This window comes from Saimiri boliviensis, chromosome 11 (assembly GCF_048565385.1).
Source record: "Saimiri boliviensis isolate mSaiBol1 chromosome 11, mSaiBol1.pri, whole genome shotgun sequence".
NCBI classification, from domain to species: domain Eukaryota; kingdom Metazoa; phylum Chordata; class Mammalia; order Primates; family Cebidae; genus Saimiri; species Saimiri boliviensis.
Genome location: NC_133459.1, coordinates 52,579,064 through 52,601,754, shown reverse-complemented (window position 1 = coordinate 52,601,754; position 22,691 = coordinate 52,579,064). Strand labels below are relative to the sequence as shown.

Here is a 22,691-nt window from a genome sequence, read left to right as displayed (position 1 = left end):
ACCTGCATGTCACTGTTGAGATTGCTTGGGTTCAGACAGAAGAGGCGGCCTGACCAAGAACTCTCAACTGGGAAGCTGTAATCCACAAAGTGGGTGCAGGTAAGTCAGACTCCACTCTGTACTTTGTAGGGCTGGGAATCAAGGAACCTGGGTTCTCTCTTTATAGCCTTTGCCCCTGGGCAGTCATGACCAGAGAGAAGGCAGTGTGGGGCACCAGGATAAGGAATCTTTGGAACCTCCTGCTCATAGGGCTTGGACAAGGGCTAATAAAACAGGATGAAAAGGATTTTGTAAACTGTAAAAGATTTTATAAATGCAGGTTGGTGGGTGGAATGGAAGGAAGTGAAGAGAGAGCAGGTGTGAGTTAAGCTGGCTTATTTCACATAGAGACCACTAGGTTTATTCCAACTTTCCTTTATTGTTATTAAAATTATATTTGCGTGGGGTTTTGCTAATTACCATTTGGCTTTCATTACCTTGCTTGAGGATCTCCAAACCTTTTGATTAAATAGAATTAATCCCATTTCCCAAATCAGGCGTCCCCAAACTTTTTACACAGGGGGCCAGTTCACTGTCCCTCAGACCGTTGGAGGGCCGCCACATACTGTGCTCCTCTCACTGACCACCAATGAAAGAGGTGCCCCTTCCTGAAGGGCGGCGGGGGGCCGGATACATGGCCTCAGGGGGCCGCAGTTTGGGGACGCCTGTCCCAAATGAAGACATTAAGGCTTGGAGAGGGACAGGACTGCCCCGGCCACGCGGAGGGCAGAGCTGAGGCCTAGCCTGGTGTTGGAGCTGCAGAGCTGTGCACTGCCTCCTCTGCTTCCCATGACCTTCTTTATACTAAGCAGCTTGTCTGAGTTGACGCCCGCAGATGACCAACCATGGGTGTAAAGGAGCAAGGAGGCAGGAAACGGCAAGAACGGATGACCGGGAGGATTCAGGATTGTAGTATTCGCAGCCTTGACTATTAGTCAGTAACCTAGATGGTCTGTGACCGCTTATAATTTGTCAGTTTGCTGAGATCCAAATTTGAATTCTTCAAGATCGGTGTAGGCAGACAAAGCCCATTCGCGAGCGAGTCCAGCTGGCTGCCCAGCACAGACTTCTCAGCTCAAATTTCCGGTTCTCTCCTCTTTGTGGGAGGCAGGGTGACCCTCAACACATGGGCTTCAGTCAACCCGTCTGGGACGAACTCCTAGCTCTGCCCTGAAGTGGTGTGACCTTGGGAAAGTGACTTCCTGTCTCAGAACCTCAGTTTCCTAACATGTAATTCCAGAATAATAATACTTCAAAGGGCTGTTGAGGGTCATTCATGGACTCTGCTGGATAAAAGGAACTGGTCACCGTGTGGCCTGTGGGAAGGGGAAGAGGGCACGGGAGTGCAGAGGAGGCAGGGAGAACTTCTTTTCTCTCTTCACCGTTTCATAATCTCTCTCTCTTTTTTTTAAATCACATGTACGGAATTCCTTTATTCACATAAATTACTGAAATTTCAAACATTGAGATAATGTGTGAAAAGCACTGAGTATAGTCTTGGCACCTAATACTCCATAAATGTCAGCTTTTATTGTTATTATATGCATGTTACACTTCGTTGTTGTTTTGAGACAGGGTCTCTGTCACCCAGGCTGAATTGGAGTGTAGCGGCGCCATGCTAGCTCACTGCAGCCACAACCTCCTGGCTCAAGTGATCCTCCCACCTCAGCCACCCTAGTAGCTGGGACTACAGGTGCACACCACCATGCCTGGCTAATTTTTAAATATTTTTTTTGTAGAGTTGGGGTTTCGCCATGTTGCCCTAGCTCGAGAGTTCTGCCCATCTGCCCATCTTGGCCTCCTGAAGTGCTGGGAATACAGGTGTGAGCCACTGAGCCCGACCCACAGTGATTTTTCAGAACCCTGTTTCTTTGTGGAAAATGACTCCTTCCAAGAGTTAAATGCTCCTTAATGGAGCTGAAGAGAAAGTGAAGAGATTAAGGCAAGTGATACTTCTTAGCCAGAAAATAGGAGTTTCCTTGACTTGATCTTTGACTTGGCTCCTCACTGATCCAGTCAAAGCTGAAACCAGGGCACTGGGGAGCATGGCAGCCTTGCCAGAGAGGGAGGCTGGCCCACCCTGGAGTGCCCATCCAATCATTCCCACAGACTGGGATTTGGAGCCTGTCTGTGGCCTGCTGGCTGAGTCATTTAACCTCGCTGAGCCATCAGCTTTTCATTTGCCAAATGAGGATGGTGATACCGTCTGCCTTGCAGGGTTGTTGTTGTTGTGAGGGTTACACGGGAGAGCTGTGTGATAGCCACCATCATCCCTTCTTTGTCTTCATCATCATAGCGTTCAGGCCTCACCCAGGGACAGCGGGGCCAGTAAAAAGCATTCTGCCTGGGGTGGGAAGTGGGGACTTAGGAGCTGGACAGGCTACTCTGGAGGTCAGTGAGGAGAGGGGACTGAGAAGGTCCCACTCCAGTTGCCCTTCCTGAGTACTACCCCTTAGCCATGAATTGGGCTGACCCAGCACAAGTTTGGCCCAGCACTGTGGCCAAGAAACAAAATATGAATGTAACTAACAGAGCTTTACCTTATCCACTTGCCTGGGATGGTACTTATGCTAATCCTATTCCCAGCAAAAGCAACTCAGACTAATAAAAGCTGCGCCTCAGCTCTGGGCTCCACACCATCTGTCGGTCCACACGCTTGGGATTAGCTTTTCCCATGGAGCCCAGACTGTCCGCTCGGCTGCGTGGACTAACAGAGGCCAGCCTGGAGGCATGGGGGGTGCCATCCATTCATCAGCACATATGCATGGAGCCCTGCTCAGGGCCAAGTCCTGTGCCAGACACTGGAGGTCCAGTGAAGGAGAGACGGACAAAGTCGCTGCTCTCAAAAGAGTGAATTCTGGTGGGAGAGGCAAAAAAATTAGCAAGGGAATGAAGAAGTACATATGGTAACTCTAGAATGTTTTAAGTCCTATGAAGAAAAAAAAGCACTGATTTGTCAGAGATTGACTTGGGGATGTGGACCTGATTAGAGTGGGTGGCCAGGGTAGGCCTCTCTGAGGAGTAAGAACTGAAGGACAAGGAGTCACCTCGGGGCAATCGGGGCATGCCGGGCAGAGGGGAAGCGCACGTGGATGCCCCAAGGAAGGGCTAGAGTCAGGGAGTTTGAGGAACAGAAGACCAGAGAGGCTGGAGCCAGGGGTAGGACAAAGATGGAGATGGTGCCAGAAGCCAGGACATGTGGGACCTTGTAGGCTACCGTAAGGACTTTTGTTTTATTTTTAGGGTGATCAGGGCCATTGGAAGGTTTTCTCTTTTCTTTTGATTTTTTTTTTTTTTTTTTTGAGACAAGGTTATGCTCTGTCACTCAGGCTAGAGTGCAGTGGTGCGATTACAGCTCACCGTAGCTTCAACTTCCCAGACTCAGGCAGTTCGCCCACGTCAGCTTCCCAAGTAGCCGGGACCACAGGTGCACGCCACCACATCTGGCTATTTTTTTTCTTTTGTAAAGAGAGAAAGGGATCTCATTATGTTGCCCAGACTGGTCTCAAACTACTAGGCTCACTTCTTGGCTTCCTACAGTGCTGTGATTACAGGCATGAGCCACCACATCCAGACCCACTGAAGGGTTTTGAGGACGGGAATGATAGGACCTGTGGTATAGTCTAGATGTTCACTCTGGCTGCCGAGTGCAGAACTGATTAGAGAAGGGAGAAGGTACTTCCAGGAAGACCTTAGGAGGTCTTCTTGGCATAAGAGGCTCAGGTATAAGAGGATGGGGAGAAGATTAAGGGGTGGGGTCACATTTGGGAGGTAACAGTAAGACTAAGGCAAACTGCACAGAGTACCCAGCATAGTCTCTAGCCTGTACAGGAGCTCACCACATAGTGGTTGGGGCTTTGATGATTTTGATTCCCCTCTGACACACAGCCTCCCCTATCTGATCTGCTGAAGTCCTGGTCTGGAGGCCCCTGTGGCAATCCTGGACACTTCTCCCTTGTGAGCAGGCCTCAAGTCATCTCCATGCCAGGTGGGCTACCTACCTCGGCGATAAGCCTGCCACAGGCCATGTGTTTTCTGGCTCTGAAAGTAATTCAATCCTGAGTGCTTCTTTGGGAGCCTTGTTCTCTGCATCAGGCAGGAGGGGACGGGGCTCTTGCACATAGAGAGATTTACTGAACCAGCACCAGCTTCAGAACTATGAAAACCCACGGCTGGGGGAGGGTTTGGCCTCCTGCCTGGGCTTTTATGTACTCATTCAGTGCATGTGTATGGAGCCCCTGATCTGTACCAGCCTCTGCTGGGGACACAGAAATAAACCAGACACAGTCCCTTCCCTGGAGAAGTTCACATTCAGGTGGAGAGGGAAACAAATGCTTGATGTGCTTGCTATAGGTGCTCTGTATTTGCTGGAAAACAAATCATTGCCTACATAGTAAGTCCCTACATTATGCATGGAACCATAATTTTACTTTTGGAGTTTTCTCACCTCAAAACCTTTAAAGTTCTGTAAGTAAAAATTCCTAGCCCAGGACACCGGCCACCCATGGACTGGCCCCTCCCTCCTGCACCAGGCTCACTTCGGGCTGTTCCTCCTCCTGCTGCACTTTGGCTCCATCCATACCACACCTACTCCTTAACATCTGTCCAGCTTCTATGTTTGCATGTACCTTTCCTTGTACCTGGAATGCCATTCCTGCCTGGGAAACTCCTTTAAACCTGTCAAAACCCAGCTCACAAGTCAGCATTTCTGCTAACTCTTTCCTGATACCCTCTGGGCCAGGCCCCTTCTACAGGCATAGGTCAGCAGTCCCTCCACCGCACTCCCAGTTCCCCACTTAGCCCCTAGTGTGTCAGATGGCAATGGACGGATGACTTGGCCCCTCACTGGACCGTGAGCCCCTGTCTGGTTCATCTCTGTGGCCTGGGGTCTGTCACCGGGCCTGGCGTATAGGAGTGAGGCATTCAGGAAGCATTTTCATTCATGGGCGTGTGTATTTGCTTCTACTAGGGCGGCCAGAACAAGGTACCGCAGACTGGGTGGCTTAAACAACCGATTCATTTTGTCACAGTTCTGGAGACCAGATGTTCAAGATCAGGTGTCAGCAGTTTTGGTTTCTTCTGAGGCCTCTCTCCTTGGCTTATAGATGGCCACATTTTTGCTGTGTCCTCACATGGTCTGTGCTGTCTGCGTCCTAATCTCTTCTTATAAGGACACTAGTCACATTGGATTTAGGGCTCACCCATATAATCTCACGTTACCTTAATTACCTCTGTAAAGGCCCAATCTCCAAAGACAGTCTCATTCTGGGGTACTGGGGGTTAGGTCATCAATGTATGAATTTGGGGACGATGCAGGGTGACAAGGACATCAGTGTGGCTATAGCATAGCTAGATGAGAGGCACAAGAATGGGGCCAAAGAGTCAGCAGATGCTTGGTAGCGTTAGGAATCCTAGGCCTCAGGTTAGTCTTCAGCTGCTGGAGAAAAAGCTGAGAAATAAAAGGAAAACTTAATCCCACTTAGAGGGGTGAAAGAGCAAGGAAGGTGGACCCTTGGGGTTGTAATGGGGGATATAAATATTGACTATGTTTACAGGATGTTCTCAAGGGCTATTAGCTCTGAGTTCATCTTCCAACATAAATAAAAGAAGATAACCATTAAGGACTTAGGGTCTATTAATAGGCAACAAAATATGTGGACACTTAGAATCATACAAACACCATCCCCTTCTTCACCTCTGAGACCATTTCATGAAACATTCTCTTACTTAGATGGGGAAATTGAGGTCTGGAGAGTTGAAATAGCGTGTCTAGGGTTGCTAGTTGAATGGCAGTAAGCTAATGATTATCCTACTCAAAGGCGGACATGAAAAGCTGTGGAGGAAAAATCCCTGCCAATCATAAGAGCTTGTTTCTCATATGGCATGGTTTTTGTATGTTTTCTGCATTAAAAAAATACATTATATGAATTTATGTTCACTATAAAAAATCAGATTGATTACAACCCAATGCATAAAATATGAGTCCATATTGATATATTAATAAATTATCAAAATAAATTAAATGGCAGAGAAGGGACGAATCTTCCTTAAAGACCTCCAAATTATATAGGTAGATAATCCACTCTCCAGGAGGTGGAGTTTAATTCACCCCCAGCCCTCCAACCTTTGAGTGAGGTCTGGATTTGGTAACTTGCCTCCAAAAAATAGAATATGGAAAGGGAAAAATGACAACTTCATAGTGGGCCAGTCTGGCAAACGCTAACATAACCAAGCACTCAAGGCCAGCATCACCAGTGAATAGTCCTGTGGAAGCCACGTGCCGCCTGGTGTGATGCGATGAGAAGGGTGCTTCATCTCAGTGGTATTCTTCCCAAAACCTTGAATTCCAACTTGGTCATGAAGAAATCCTCAAACAAACCCAAACTGAGGGATGGTCTACAAAATACCTGGCCATACTGCTCAAGACTCTCAAGGTCATGGGAAACAAGGGAAGACTGAGAATCTGTCACAGAGCAGAAGAGACAGGACAGACAGGATGACTGAATGCAGCCTGGGATCCTGGGCTGAATCCTGGAACAGAAAAAAGACATCGGTGGGAAGACAGGTGAAGTCTGAGTGAATTCTGGAGTTCAGTAATAGTAGTATACCCACAGTGGGCTTTTAATTTTGACAGATGTACCACACTAACATAAGAGGTTAACAATGGTGGAAACTGGGTGAGGGACGTACAGAAACTCTCTGTATTTTTGCCACATTTTGTATATCTAAAATCAATCCAAAATAAAAAGTTTATTTTAAAAAAATCAGGCAAAGAGAGTGAGTCCCTCCTGACTAATAACCCCTCACCCCATCCAAAACTTCTCTCTAAATTGGGTGTATATCTGTACACATCTTTTTTCTTTTTCTCAATATGTCTCTATGGAAATAGTTTTTTTCCCTTACATAAATAGTTCATAGTGTACATATGGTACTGCAACTTCCTTTTTTCACTTAACAATATGTCTCAGCCATGTTCCCACATCAGTACTTAATAGATTTGCGTGGTCCAACACAGTAGCCACTAGCCACATGAAGCTAGAAGCACTTGAAAATGTAATTAGCCCAAACTGAGATGTGCTCTAAGAGTAAAATTACACACTACATTTCAGAGGCTTAGTACAAAACATGTAAAATGTCTCAGGAATTTTTATATTGATTACATATCAAAGTAATATTTGGGGCATATTGAACTCAAGATATATTATTAAAACTAATTTTCATTTGTTTCCTTTTACTTTTTTTATGCGGCTACTGGAAAATTTAAAAATATATATGTGGTTTGTGTTATATTTCTATTAGAAAGTGCTGTTATACAGACCTAAACTCATTCTTTTTATCCACAGTACGGTATTCCAAAATCTGGATGTACAATTTAACCATTCTTTTTTAAATGTGCTTTTAGACTGTTTCTAAAATTTTGCTATTACAAATCACATTGCAGGGCCTCCTTTGTGCACATATAATAGCATTTCTCTAGAGCATGTTTTGGCAAACTAAGGCCCATGAACCAAATGCAGCCTACCACCTGTTTTTATAAATAAAGTTTTATTAGTACACAGCCACATTCATTCATTTACATACTGTCCACAGCTGCTTTTGTACTACAATAGCAGAGTAGAATAGTTGTGACAGAGACTGCCATGGCTCACAAAGCCTAAAATATTTACTATCTTTTCCTTTAAAAAAGTTTGCTGACCCCTGTTCTAGAGCTGTTAGTAACAACTAGAAGAGCTACGTTATAGGCCCACTTCCTTTGAAAGTAGACTTTGAGATGGAGAATAGCATGCAGGAAGTTTAGCAGGGATTGCTCTTGGGAAGGGGGCAGGAAAGGAAGCAGGAGTGGGAGAGAGATAAATTGGGCTCTGACGCTGTATGAAGACCTCAGCCAGTCCCATGGGAGGCTGTGAAGTTGCGATGGCCCTTCAGAGTTGTCAAGTTGAGGCAGTGGGGCCAGGCCTTCATAACCTTGAACTGACCTGACTGGGAAACGGGTATGTCCGTGAGGTAACTCTTCCGTTGAGGAGAATTCCCAGGGGGCTGACAGCTGAGGGGTGCTGGCTGAGAACACTCCTAGTAGCTGTGTGAAGAGGCCCAGCAAATGTAGTGGTGGGGGGATCTGGGCAGTACAGGATGGCATCCACTACAGCCCACACCTGTGCTGCCCAGCTCCACTTCTTGGTTTAAGTTCTGGTGGGCCTCCTTTCCTGGGGGAAACTTAGGAAAGTTAGTTAGACAAACTACAACCTTCATCGCTGACTGATCTTGAGGCCACAACTGATACTCATCATCTCCCTCTTGTACTATGCACTCTAGATTCCCCTTACCCTAAGCCAGCACCTCTTCTGGTCTCCATGCCTTCCACTGAGACATGATTTAGACCGTCAGCCCTGAGGGGGCTGAGCCTGAAGTCAGCATATCCTGCTCAGGTCACAGCCTGGGCACTTTTATAATTATTTCATAAATACTGGGCAAGAGGGGGCAGGCACTGTGGCTCAGGCCTGTAATCCCAGCACTTTGGGAAGCCAAGCCAGGTGGATCGCTTGAGGCCAGAAGTTCAAAACTAGTCTGGCCAACATGGCGAAACTCTGTCTCTACTAAAAATACAAAAATCAGCTGAGCGTGGTGGCGCACACCTGTAATCCCAGCTACTCGGGAGGCTGAGGCAGAAGAATAGCTTGAACCTAGGAGGTGGAGGTTGCAGCAAGCTGAGACAGTGCCACTGCAATCCAGCCTGGGTGACGGAGTGAGACTCCATCTCAAAAAAAAAAAAAGAAAAGAAAAAATATTGGGCAAGGGCAAGGGAATACCAAGAAGTCTCCATGTGAATCAACTGACTACCAAAGATATAACTCTCTGCCCTCCATTGCTTAACAGCAGCTGTACCTCCTCTTAATGATCAGGGTTAATTATCCTTCAAAGAATGGTGACTGTTCTTGCCTGCTAGTCTCTTGACACGAGAAGCTCAAGTGTCCGGGTGCAGTCACAGCTAATAGTTCAGTAGTAATCTTGATGTTTCTTTTAGTGGAAGTGTTCCTCCCTTGTGACTCAAAACCTCCAAACCTGCAGAGCCCAGAATTGTGAGGACAGGAAGCACAAATGTCCAAGTGGGTCACTAGAAGTGATGGTAAGAGTGAGATCACTCCTACTTTCGTTTCTTGGTTCCTAGACTCATGTACTCTACCCACTGGAGACAAACTATCACGTAACGGTCTTTGATCTTGAACATGTGCTGCATCCTGGAGGATGGCAGCTATTCTCTCAGGATTTCCGAGCTGGTGCCCCAGCTGTGCCTTCGACAGACAGGTCTAAGCTGGCAGTTTAAGAATAGTGCAGTAGATGAATGGACAAGGGGCCCACTGGTGCATCTCTTCTGCTGTGGAATCATATGAGATCCTGGATGACTATCCCATAATCTGTAGATCCCATAATCTATCCCAGTAGGTTAAACATTGCATAAGCCCTTCGAGAGTTGTGCTGGATGAAGCTCTACAGGCAATGAAGATGAACTCATATCTGGAATATATGTCTACTCCAGTGAAAATGAATCACAGCTCTTTCCAGGGTGGATGGGGTTTAATATAGTCAACTTCCCAAGTGGCTGCTGGTTGTTCTCAAGGGATGGAGCTATATCTAAGGCTCAGAGTTGGTCTTTGTTACCGGCAGGCCGACCACTCAGCAGCAGCAATAACTAGATCAATCTTGGTGAGTGGGAGGCATGCCATACCATCTGATATGGTTTGGCTCTGCATCCCCACCCAAATCTCAACTCAAATTATAATCCCCAAGTGTTGAGGGAGGGACACGGTGGGAGGTGACTGGATCATGGGAGCAGTTTCCCCATGCTGTTGTCGTGACAGTGGGTGACTTCTCTTTTTTTTTTTAAAGCCCCCACTCCTTGAAGTGGGTGACTTCTCAAGAGATCTGATGGTTTAAAGTGTTGGCAGGTCCCCCTTTGCACGTGCTCTCTTCCTGCTGTCTTGTGAAGGTGCCTGCTTCCCCTTTGCCTTCTGTCATGACTGGGTTTCCTGAGGTCTCTCCAGCCATGCAGAAGCGTGAGTCAATTAAACTTCTTTCTTTTATAAATTGCCCAGTCTCAGGTAGTATCTTTATAGCAGCATGAAAACAGACTAATACACCACCATGGTTGCTGTTTATACACCCACTGTGCTAGCTTTGGGGTGGCCTCAGATGGAGACTGGTTGATATCAACTGTGTGTACATGGTTGTTTAGTGCTTCTCCCATGGCATGTGCACTCTTGTGGGTGTTTACATGGAATATAATCATATTCACACTTGGTGCCCACTTCCATAGATCCAATCAATGCCTCCACCACAGGTTTCCTTGTTTCCAATTTTCCAATCTTATTCCTTTCAGATCTCTTACCAACCAGCCAAGCCATTCACCACTGTCCATGAGATCCATGTAGAGTCTAAGCTCAGGCTCCTTCTCTTTCCACATAAAGTGGATGGCCAGGTGCATGACCCACAGCTATGCCCACTAGAAGGATTCCCCTCTCTGCTGTCTTTCAAGGATGCCCGTGTGGGGTTGCAGAGCAGCCACAGTCTCTTTTTGCCTTGCTCTTACATACTGAGCTGACCTATCTAAGGACAAAGCTTGGCTTTTTTTCCTCTTCTGTCAGCTAGATATAAAGAGCTGCCCAGGCAGACAAAGGTGTGAAATGAGGGACAGACAGGTACTCGTGCAAAGGTAGTGGATGACACAGATGTCTGGGCCGCCTGCTCATGTAACTATCTTCCTGCCCTCTAGCACTGCTATGCCCAACCCCAGCTGTACTATTTCTATATTAGGAATTGCTGCTGGCCTTGCCTGACCTTTTGACTTGGTGGATCTGGCAGAAACCAGCTCATGGATGAGCAGCTCTGGCCACATGGTCAACTTGATGATCCATGGTCTGATGATCTGTCTCTACCAGAACCCTGTAGCATCAAGAGTTGTTTCTCAAAAAGTATACAATTCTTGGCTACAGATGGCATGGCCCTGCTCCAGAATCCTGGGTGTCTACATTGTGATTCCCTTACAGGGTCTTGTCATAAACTTCACAGGCATTTGTTCCCAGCACAGATACCTCAGGTACACTGTGCTCTGCCAGGTCATCTGGCCCACACAGCATGGCCACTTGTGCTGTAGCCTGGAGCTTCTACTGAACCCTTTCTTGCTCTGAGCCCCAACTGAAACTGACAACTTTCTGTGTCATCCAGTATGTGGATACAGCAGTATTCCTAGGTGTGGGATATGCTGTCTCCAAAACCTAAAGAGGGCTCCCAGGCATTGTGCTTCCTTCTTAGTGGTTGGAGTGAGATGCAACAAGTATCTTTTAATTTCAAGAGTATGTCCCTGCCATATCCCACACCATTGGCTCCTAAAAATTTCACTGCATCCGGCCCATTTGCATTTTCAAAAATGCTCTGGGCAAGGCACAGTGACTCACACCTGTAATCCCAACACTTTGGGAGGCCAAGGCAGGAGGCTCACTTGAGGCCAGGAGTTCAAGACAAGCCTGGTCAATATGGTGACAAAATGGCTAATAACAAATTAGCCAGGTGTGGTGGCATACAACTATGGTCCCAGCCACTCAGGAGGCTTTGAGGTAGGAGGTTTGCTTGAACCTGGGAGGTCAAAGGTGCAGTGAGCTGTAATTGTGCCACTGTACTGCAGCCTGGGAAACAGAGTGAGACCCTGACCCCCTCCCAAAATAAAAATAAATAAATAAGCCAGGTGTGATGGCTCACGCCTGTAATCCCAGCACTTTGGGAGGCCAAGGCAGGCGGATCATGAGGTCAGGAGATCGAGACCATCCTAGCCAACATGGTGAAACCCTGTCTCTACTAAAAATATAAAAATTAGCTGGGTGTGGTGGCGTGTGCCCAGCTACTCGGGAGGTTGAGGTGTGAGAATTGCTTGAACCTAGGAGGTGGAGGTTGCAGTGAGCCGAGGTCGTGCCACTACACTCTAGCCTGGCGATAGAGCAAGACTGTCTCAAAACAAAAATAAATCAATAGTGAAAATGGTCTGTTTATTGTCTTCTCCTTCACTAGACTGTAAGCTTCTTGAGGCCAAAGACTATGTCTTCTCTATCCCCGTGACCCTAATACCTGACACATAAGAACTCAACAAATAACATTTGAAAGAATGATTTTATCAAGATTAAAAAACAGCATTTGATTGGCTGTCTACATCTTCTTGGATCTTGAAACCAACCTCTGCAGGTTATGAGTAAGTCCATCCCTGACAGTAATTATATCATTTTGGTTGATTTAAAGAAAATACAATGTCATCTAATCAAACCATCTCTCCTTTATACCAAGGGAGTGTCACCCAACTAATTGAAACTCCCAAAGCTTTGTTTTCTGGATGGACTCCCTTTGGCTCCAATAATGGGCAGTAACAAACTGAGCCCTTGCCCCATCTGGCTGTGATAAACACATCCAAAACACATTACCAATCTCAGAGTAAGGCTCTGAGGCTGGAGGCTACAGCAAAAGAAAACCAAGGTTGACAGGCACAAGTTTAAGAACCTGATATTCTATAAATGAAAAACGGCCAGCTGCCTGTTCCTTCACCACAGAACACAGTAAATGCATTATCTGGGCCTCCTGCCATTTTTCAAACCTGGAATTCTCTAATGATAACTGTTTGGGCAACTTCAAACTTCATTTGTCAAAAACAAAAAACAAAAAACCTCTAATTTACTGAATCTCAAGTGTTTCTTTCCTTTGCCTTAAATTGTTAGGTTTCTTTTGAATGTTTAAAATTTTCTTAAAATATCTGTTGGTTTTTTTTTTTTTTTTTTTTTAAATCTTTCTAAAACACACATCATTATTAGGTCCCTCACCTCCTCAAAAACTTCTCATGGTCTCCCATTATCTGAAGGTCAAAGTCCAAACTCCTTGATAAGGCCTCCAAGGCCTTAGTTACTTTTTTTTGCCCTATTTCTCACTACCATATTTCTCATAATATTTGCCTTTACTGAAGCTAGCCATACAGCTTACGATTCTGTGCTTTCACATAGACTGAGCCCTCTGCTAAGAACTCCTACCTATCCTTCTGGCTTTGCTTCAAACATGAACTCCTCTGTGAAGATTCTTCCTCTGAGTAGTGTTATTCATTCCTTTCCCCATTTTCTCAATATTTTTATGTCTACAGTTACGACCCAATATGCTATTCTACATTTATTTACTTATGTGTCTATCTGTCTCACCAGATTAAGAGGAAATTATCTCTCCAGCGCCAGTCTAGCCCTCGGCACACAGAAGATGGGTAATATTTGTTGAGTGAATGAATGAAAATACAGAGACTGAGTCCCTACACAAAGGACCTAGACCTTCAATTTTTATTTATTTATTTATTTTTGAGACTGAGTCTCAGTCTGTCACCCAGGCCGGCGTGCAATGGTGCCATCTCAGCTTGCTGCAAACTCTGCCTCTTGAGTTCACAATTTTCCTGCGTCAGCCTCTCAAGTAGCTGGGATTATAGGTGCCTGCTACCACGCCCGGCTAATTTTTGCATTTGTAGTACAGACAAGGTTTTATCATGTTGGCCAGGCTGGTCTCAAATTCCTGACCTCAGGTGATGTGCCTGCCTCAGCCTCCCAAAGTGCCGGGATTACAGGCGTGAGCCACCACGCCTGGCCAGGACCTCCAATTTAAACACTACAAGAAAAGCATCAACAAGCTGTTAGAGCAGACACAAATGGTACTTACATTCCCACATTTCCCCTAGCAACTGAACATGCTTATAAGACATATTCACACCTTGACTTACAGGTAAGTCAGAGGTCTCAGAAACTACTGTCACTCCATTTCAGGAGGAACCTTTGCATTTTTTTTTTTTCTGAGACAGAGTCTCACTCTGTCGCCCAGGCTGGAGTACAGTGGTACAATCTTGGCTTACTGCAGCCTCTGCCTCCTAGGTTCAAGCGATTCTTGTGCCTCAGCCTCCCGAGTAGCTAGGATTACAGGTACTCGCTACCACACCCAGCTAATTTTTGTATTTTTAGTAGAGATGGGGTTTCAACATGTTGGCCAGGTTGGTCTTGAACTCTGACCTCAGGTGATCTGTCTGCCTCAGCCTCCTGGAGTGCTGGGATTATAGGCATGAGCCAGTGTGCCCAATGTGCCCGGCCTCAACCTTTTCTTTTTTTTTTTTTTTTGAGACTGAGTTTCGCCCTTGTTACCCAGGCTGGAGTGCAATGGCGCGATCTCGGCTCACCCCAACCTCCGCCTCCTGGGCTCAGGCAATTCTCCTGCCTCAGCCTCCTGAGTAGCTGGGATTACAGGCACGTGCCACCATGCCCAGCTAATTTTTTGCACTTTTAGTAGAGACGGGGTTTCACCATGTTGACCAGGATGGTCTCGATCTCTCGACCTCGTGATCCACCCGCCTTGGCCTCCCAAAGTGCTGGGATTACAGGCTTGAGCCACCGCGCCCGGCCCTTTTCATTTTTAACAGACTGTAGCTCCGAGGTGCTTCTCAGTGGGTGGGCAAGATTGGAGGGATGTCTGCAAGCTTCCTTCCCTTCAGCAAATGCTCAGAATAGCTCCATTAGCGTTCATGGAAATTCTGCACATGCATCAAGGAGAAAACAGCCACAAATAACACAGCCTGCTTTCCAAATCTCCAAAGCACATCTCTGCAATCATTCTACTTTCCAACTACCGCCACTGAAGGCTTTCAGCCAGAGAGCAATTTGTTTTCAACTTACTCTGGGTTCCTAAGTTAGCAGAACTCTTTGGTTCTTTAAACGTGAGGCTTGCTACTTCCAGTCTCCCTATCCCAGCTTCTCTTCCACATAGCCTGTTAACACAAAACTGACCAGTTCCTGCTTCAAATCAGTCTAACCCCTTCACCTGCTGCTCAAGACCCTTCAAACTTGCTGTGGATCCTTGCCTTCCTCTCCTGCCTCATCTCCAGCTACTCTTCTGCCAGGGTTCTCTACTCCAGCCATACCAATCACCTTCCAGATAGCTCCACTTCTGGGTTTTTCAATACTCTGCTTGCTCTGCCAGGCATGCATCGCAACCACTCAATTAATTACTCCTGCCCTTTAATTATTAAATTTTTGTCATATTATCTAGCATTCCCCTATCCAAACTCCTCCCCTTTAAGACTGAACACAGTTATCAGCTCCTCCAGGAAGCACCCCCTGATTGAATTAGATGCTTATTCTGTACATGCACAACCAGTCCCTCAACTATCCAATACATAGTTATGGAGACCTAGTTTGTCCCAGGCTCTGTTCCAGATGCTGGAGACATAGCAGGGAACAAAGATTCTGCTTTCATGAAGCTTATATTCTGGGAGTGGGGAGACAGACAATAAAGAAATAAAGAACTATGTTAAAGGGTCATATGTATTCTGAAGAAAAATAAAGCCAGGTACAGTATTAAAGCATGGTTGGGAAGGAGTTAGCTATTGTATTTGGGGTAGTCAGCAAAGGCCTCTGGATAAGGGAAAGAGAGACCTAAATCAAGTGAGGACAGGAACATGCAGATGGCTGGGAAAAGAGCACTGCAACTGGAAAAGCAAATGCAAAGAAGTAACGCATTAGACGTAATGGCAAAAACCACAGTTACTTTTGCACCAACCTAATAAAACCACCAGGACTTGATTGGCTGAGGGTGGGAGATGTGGGGTCTAGGCTGCCCTTGAGTTCCTAGCTGGAGTGTCTGGGTTGCTGGTACTGCCAATGGAGAGAAGACATGTTGTATCTCAGGTGTCTATAGGACATCTAGGAGATATCATCTGAAAGTCAGGGGACAGGTCTGGGCTGAAGATACAAACTGGAATGTCATCAGCATGCTTGAAAACACGAGAGTAGATGAAATCATCCAAGGGAACTGTATACGGTCAAATAGACCTGGATTTTGAATCTTAGGTCTGTCATTCACTATCTGTGTGACCTTGAGTAAGTTTCTACACCTGTCTGAGCCTTACTTTTCTCATCTTTAACTGGGTATTTCTTTTTGTAAAATGGTTACCACAGTGCTGGGCCCAGGGTAAATGCTTGATTATTACTTGAGATCTAGTAATTACCAGCAGGGGGAAATTGAAGGTGATGCTTCTGCTCAGTGAGCCTCAGGCCCCTATTTTTACTACTGCTCAGTAGCCACCTACCCCACAGAATGAATGCTCAGGAAATGGTTGCTAAATAAACAAACAATGAAAACAACAATACCTACCTAATACAATGCGTGAGAGAAGTAAGCAAGGTTTTTACAAAACTGTCTAAAGACCCATGTAAATGTGAATAGACTGTCTCAGGAAAAGCACCTAGAATTCAGAAGACAGGCAATAATGTTAGTCCTGTCCCTTCTCGCCTTGTTTTTCAACTATCTTCTTCTTCTTTTTTTAATTTTAAATCTTCCCTTTCTACCGGCTCCTTCCTTTCAGATTACAAACGTGCTCTGGTCTCCCCTAATCTAATCCCCACTTCCTTGAGTCTTGCTACCTCCCTCAAATCCTTGTTCCATCATTCTTTAATTTCACCAACTATATCCTTTCTCAACCCAAAACACTTTTCAATAAACAGACTCCGCCTTTTGTTTTAGAAAAAAAAAAGTCCCAGCTTATTATTACTTTTAAAAAACAAGTCTCATTTACATAATTGTTAAAACAGGCCTGCGTAGAGTTACTTCGTTTTAACATACACATGTACATATTTTTTTCTACTGCAGTAATTCATTTCAAGAGAAATTTCATCGTGTATCTTCTACAGAGCCCTAAACTGAGAGCACCAGCATATTCAAATAAACCCGGAGGTGTGGGAGGCTTCGGGCCAGTTCCTCATTAGTAGCCTCAGCATGGGGGCTCTGGAGACCAAGGCAGAAGGTCTTCCAGGGAGAGCTGAAATGTTCAGATAAGTGAGCTCTGGGAAGAAGGGGTAGTCGGCTGGCTCTGGCAGGCTCTGGCAGGCTCACCCCTGGGGTAGAGCAAAGAGAACAGACAGGGGAGTTCTGAGAGGCACCAGAGCTGTCTAAACTCAGGGGGATGGAACCGAGTGAGCGGCAGCGGTAATTGAGTTTCAGTAACCTGCAGGGTGGTGAAATAAAGTAGTAACTTCATCTGCCTGACATGGGGGAAGTTTAGAGGTGTCCTTGGCATCCTCACAGTGAAATCCGTCACCCTTTCACCATTTTGGGTGATAGCAACCGTATGGCGCTTCCCAGTGACAGCCAGCGTGCGTTCTGTTAGGCAGCAACAGCGCACTCCAGCTAATGAAGCACATTCCTGCAGGCCTGTCTCTTAGGGCTCTCCGCATCCTCTGTCTGCAAAGGAAGGGCACCATGGGAAAATCTCGCACAGCCAGCATCAGCCATCACCCAAACTCAAAAGCGTCTTTGAATGGCAGAGAGAGGCCCATTTTCCTCTCTGCCTGGCCCAGGGCTGGAACCGTCCTCAGGTCACTTTTTGTGGGTCTGTACAAACGTGCCGACCGGCAGCGAGCCGTTCTTCACCTGAGCCCGGATTTCAGCTCGGTGCTTTAATGTGAAGACCAGGGCTCTCACCGTCCGCCGGTACGGCCCATTAATGAGGCGGGAGCAGAGATGAAACGTTTCCCGCTCAATATTTTCAACCAGTAGGTGATCCATCTAAAAAACAGCAAAATTATTAAATTAGAGCCTTACATTGGATAAGGATTAAAAGCAAGAGAGGCTGGAGCACTCTGCTCAGAGGCCTCCATTAATCAACTGAAATTCAAGGACATCTACTTCCTGTCACAAGAGAAACAGGAAGAGCAAATTAATTCCACCCTGGCAATTAAGGAACAAGGCCATGTGCTTTGTGACAGGGACCTCATTCACAACCCCTGCCGGGTGGTAATATTTGCCATTATAACAGGAAACTGGCCTGAACTAAGCAACGGGTACTGGGCCCTGTACTTTACCAACCAGGAAATGAAGCCCAAGAATAATAAATCAGTATAACGGTTCATATTTTTTGTTTTGTTTTGTTTTTAGATTGCCTTTTAACTCTTTACAGCATTTTAGAAGCATGGGGTCTGGATCCTAATATGTGTAAAGAACAGTTTAAAAATCACTTTTCACATTTAGTGCTCATAACTCCTATTATCACAGTTTACACACAAGGAAACAGATTCAAAGGCAAAGGTTCAAGGTCTTACAATTACTAAGATACAGAGCTGGGACTCTGACCTGGACCCCTTGACTCCAAAGTTCATGTTTCTTCCCTTTCACCAGACTAATAGCCCTTTCAACATTCTGAGAGAATGGCTGAGACTGGGGACTCCTGCAGTTTCAATTAAGCAGAGCTGAGGGGATGGAACCTGTGGCAATTCTGGGGTGGTCTGGCTCAGTCTCAAGCCATCTTGAGGTCCCAGACCTAATCAAAGCAGGACAGATCTGGGATTTTGTCTTCATGGTCTGAATCCAGGGTAGGTTGGGATGCTGGTCTGAGACCCCCTCAGCCCCACCCTCCTTTCCAGGTCCATCTTCAGCTATTCATCTCCTGAATCCTGACTACGGCCAGCCCTGAGCACTCCACTCTTGGCCACTTTCACACACCTCTATCCCTCTGCACAGCACATGTTCCCTTAGCAAGCACACCTTTCCCTACAAAAAACACTCCTCTTTGCATGTCAAAGCCTTGGCAAAAACAAACAACCTAACAACAACAGAAAACACTAGTGCAAAGGACTGAAAGTTCTTCTTCAGGCTGTCACAATGCCCTGGGCTTCCCTTAGTCATTATCATGATATATTAGAAATGAAGTGTACACTTTTATTTTAGAGATACTGTCTCACTGTCACCCAGGCTGGAGTACAGTGGTGTGGTCGAACTCATGGGTCAGGCTCAAACTCATGGGCTCAAGTGATCTTCTGGACTGAGCCTCCCAAGAGCTGGGATTATTACAGCCATGTGCCACCATACCCAGCTAATTAAAAAAAAAATTAGAGATGGGGTCTTTCTATGTTGTCCAGACTGCTCTTGAACTCCCGGCCTCAAGCAATCCTCCTACCTTGGTCTCTCAAAGTGCTGAGATTACAGGCATGAGCCACTGCACCCAGCCAATGATCTATATTTTAAGTTTGTCTCTCCTAGCAGAAAATTCCTTGAAACTAGGAGACAAAATTTTTTTTCTCTCGCTTCCTTTGTTTCCTTTAACCTTTCTCTCCCTACCGTAGCCACTCATTCAAACATTTATTCAGCACTATGTGCCAAGCTCTGTGCTTGGGCTGAGCAATAAGCAGTGACTAAGGCAGGCTCAGCCCTTGGGCCCATGGGCAGCCTAGTCCAGTAGGGCAGACAGGCTGTGAACAGGGATTGTCAGGAGCCTGTGCGCCAGGAGAAAGGAGAGGAAGCAGCGCTGGGGAGAGCACAGCCACGGCAAAGCAACCCAACCCAGGAGGGCAGTGCCTGGCTTCAAGAGGAAATGAAGGTTAACCTGAGACCTGGAGCGTGAGTAGAATCTGGCCAGGTGAAAGAGGTGTTTGCTTTATGATAAATTCACTGAGCTGTACATATATGTTTGTTTTTCTCTGAAAAAGCAAAGTTCAAAAAAAAAGAGAAAACACACCCTAAATAAAAAGGAGTCACCTGACATTTAGTAAAATATCCTAACATGAGAGAAAGATAGACCAAAGTAAGTAGAAAAAAGAAACTTGGAAGACATAAGAACCAAGCAAGTAGCAGAACAGGACTGGAAGAGACAGACAGAAAGTGAGAGAATATCCAGGCCCAGACATCTGCCTTAGTCTAGCAGACAAAAGATGTGCACAAAAGTTTATGGTCGTAATGACGGACAGATTATTTCCTAGGCTTGTGCTGGAGTGAGTGGACTTGGCACTGTGGCTCTCTAGAACCCAGACTCCCAAGTTTTTCAAGGCCTCCTGGGTGGGCACCAAACTAGCTCCCTGAGGCAGGCCTGGCACCAGACTACTTTAGGAAGCTGGAAAGGTGGCTAACTGGCTGCCCAGCATTTGCCCTGCAGCATTTGCCAGAAAGAAAGTTCCTTATCCTGTTGTGAGGTTGGTTAGCCTCTACTGATGTTTAGAGAACTCAGCAAGAAAGTCTTTTTTTTTTTTTTTTTTTTTTTTGAGGGGAGTGGTCATCAAAGAAAAAGGATATATATGTGTTTGTAAAACAAGTCATGGGGACGCCAGCAAATTGTAGTACCTGTATTTTTTTTAAAAAAAGAACTCTGAAGTTATCTTGGAATTTACATACTCCATTCAGCAAACAGTTAACTGAATTGCTACTCTGGGTCTAGCCTGCTCTTAGAGAGACAGAACAGAAAGGATGTGAACCCTGCCCTTCACAAACTCAGATCCTAGAAGTGGGTGGGAAGCTGGGGGGAGACAGCATGACAGGTGTATGCCAGCAGTGTGGTGGGATAGAAGGCAACAATTCTCATGCATGCTTCTTGTTAAATGAAGACCAATCAGAACGAAGAAATGGAGAAAAATATGACATTAAAATAGAAATCGTAATAGAAAATGATTCATCATGTACCATGTGTATAACAAGTTTGTTGCACCAAGTGAAAAATGCCTATCTTGTAAGTGCCTTTGGGAACCCACCCAAGTTGATGAGTCCTTTCCAGTGGGTCCTAATCTGGTGCTTTAGATAAACCCTTCTGAGTGGAAGGACCAGAGTTTCACTGAGTCCTTGAGAAAAAGGGCTTTTGCTATGAGATAATATGAATGGGAATGAGGATAGGAACACTGGGAGAAACCTAGGAATTTATTTAGAAATCGGTCCTTTCTCTAGATCTCTCAGGAGCTGCCTGGTCTCTTTCTCACATGTTTTTACTCTTCTCCATGGGCCTTACTCACTCCCAATTCTAACTGCCTTATTCTCTTCCCCTAAGCTATACATCTATCTTTTCTCTACTCATAGCTCTGCTTCCTCACAACTCCTCCAACATCGCTTCTGTTTAACACTTGCACTGTGGTTTTCTTGGTATCTCCTACTTCACATTTCCCAGAGACAGAGAATCAAATCTGCCTTCCTTATTTGTTTGTGCCTGTGAGTTAAGTGGGTTATACAGCTGTCTAATTCTGGGTGAAATGGCAATAGCTGGAGGAAGATATAAAACATGACCACCTTGAGCTCCTTCATCAGTGGGAAATGGTGCCATAACCAATTTGTGATGTCTGCCACATGTGGGAACTTTCTCAGGACAAGGGAACAGGGTCTTCTTCATGCGTTTACCTTAAGTGCAGAACTCCCCACACTGTCCTGTAACGATTTATTTGTCTATCTTCCTCTGAAGACTGTAAGCACTGCTAGAGTTGAAACCATGTTGAATCCATTTCTAAACTGCCCATGCCTAGCACAGGTTAGTGGCACACAGTAAGTGTTCAACCAATATTTGTTAAATGAATGTCCTTCCTTCCCATGTGTAACTCCCTTCTTTCTTGCTCTTCTAATATCATATACATAGCAGATAAAATACGATTTCTGTTTGATGTGTATTTTCTAGGGAGCAAATTCCTATGCCTCTTACAAAGGCGAGTTCCACTGCCATCTCTTCTATGAAGCATTCCCGATTCCCCCATCAGATTTAACTGCTCTGTACTTTGTGTGTTGATACTTGCTAGTACCAGTATTTCACTCTGCCTCCTATTTTAATTAATCATTTATAGGCTCTCAGCCAGGAGACAGTAAAGCTTTTTTAGGACAGGGAATGCGACTCATTCATGTTTGTCTTCTCCCCCAGCACCAAGTTGGTCCTTACTAAACATCTGTTGAATAGCCACTGGAAGCAAACGTTGTATGGATTTTCCAGTAGCATGATTGAATTTGTACATATCTACCTACACTTCTTTTTGACCACTTGAATACATTCATGAGAGAGCTGGTCAAAGCCAGGGGTGCAGTCCGAGGCCATTAAACAAAGAAAAACTAACAGTCCCATATGGGGACGTACCCCTGACCTGGATCTCATTAGCACCATCTGACAACCAACTGAGCCAACCAGCCAGTGTTTCATAACTCTTAATGATACAGGCTCACTTTGAGAATCAGGTTCATTTTTTTAATGACATAATAGGAAAATGATCACAGGTCATGAGGTAGGAAAGGAGAGTGGATAATGAGGAAGGGGAAGTAAGAGAATGACACCACAGGGGATGTTCATATGAGGAAAGATCTAAAAGACGGGGAAGAACAAAGAAGATCTGGAAGGAAGAAAGTAAAGGGGAATGGAGCCTGGGTTTCAACGATGGAGTTTTTATTCATCTATTCCACTATTCCAAGAACAAGGAAATAATCCATGAATCTGGAAAGCAAGATCTGTAAGGTAATAAAGAGATGCACCTTTAGGCTGTACATATTATTCTTCATCTATGGCTTTCACTATTAAAGGATATGAGTGAAACAACACAGAAACATTTTTTTTTCCCCTAAAAAATGTAATGAGAAGATTTGGTATTTGCAATAACACATGCTATTTGTAGAGGCTTTTAAGTCACTGGGCCAATAACTTACCCAATGCTTTACTACTGCCTGATTAAGTACATTCATGGAGATCTGATGTCTGATTTGAATGCACTCAACATTGATTACTGTCAAAGACCAGATACTGAATTAGATGGTTCATTGATTTACTCTAATACGGAAATATCTCAGATGATGATAGGTGCTAAGAATTAACCTTATAGAAAAGCATT

The 22,691-nt window shown here is 45.4% G+C and overlaps 1 protein-coding gene across 3 annotated transcripts in view; it reads right to left on the bottom strand.

Annotated features, from left to right (window-relative positions):
• Positions 1 to 237: 237 nt before the first annotated feature.
• The window catches only part of TCEANC2 (transcription elongation factor A N-terminal and central domain containing 2), a 65,590-nt gene continuing 43,136 nt past the window's right edge, over positions 238 to 22,691 (bottom strand). For 2 of the 3 annotated variants that reach the window (XM_010348729.3, XM_074380861.1), the window contains one exon: positions 7,566 to 17,649. In XM_010348729.3, coding sequence (XP_010347031.3) covers positions 17,461 to 17,649 — 189 coding nt within the window. In that variant the 3' untranslated portion in view covers positions 7,566 to 17,460. Of the gene's footprint in view, positions 6,571 to 7,565; positions 17,650 to 22,691 lie in introns of those variants that run through there. The other variant, XM_039474414.2, reaches the window with a different exon arrangement.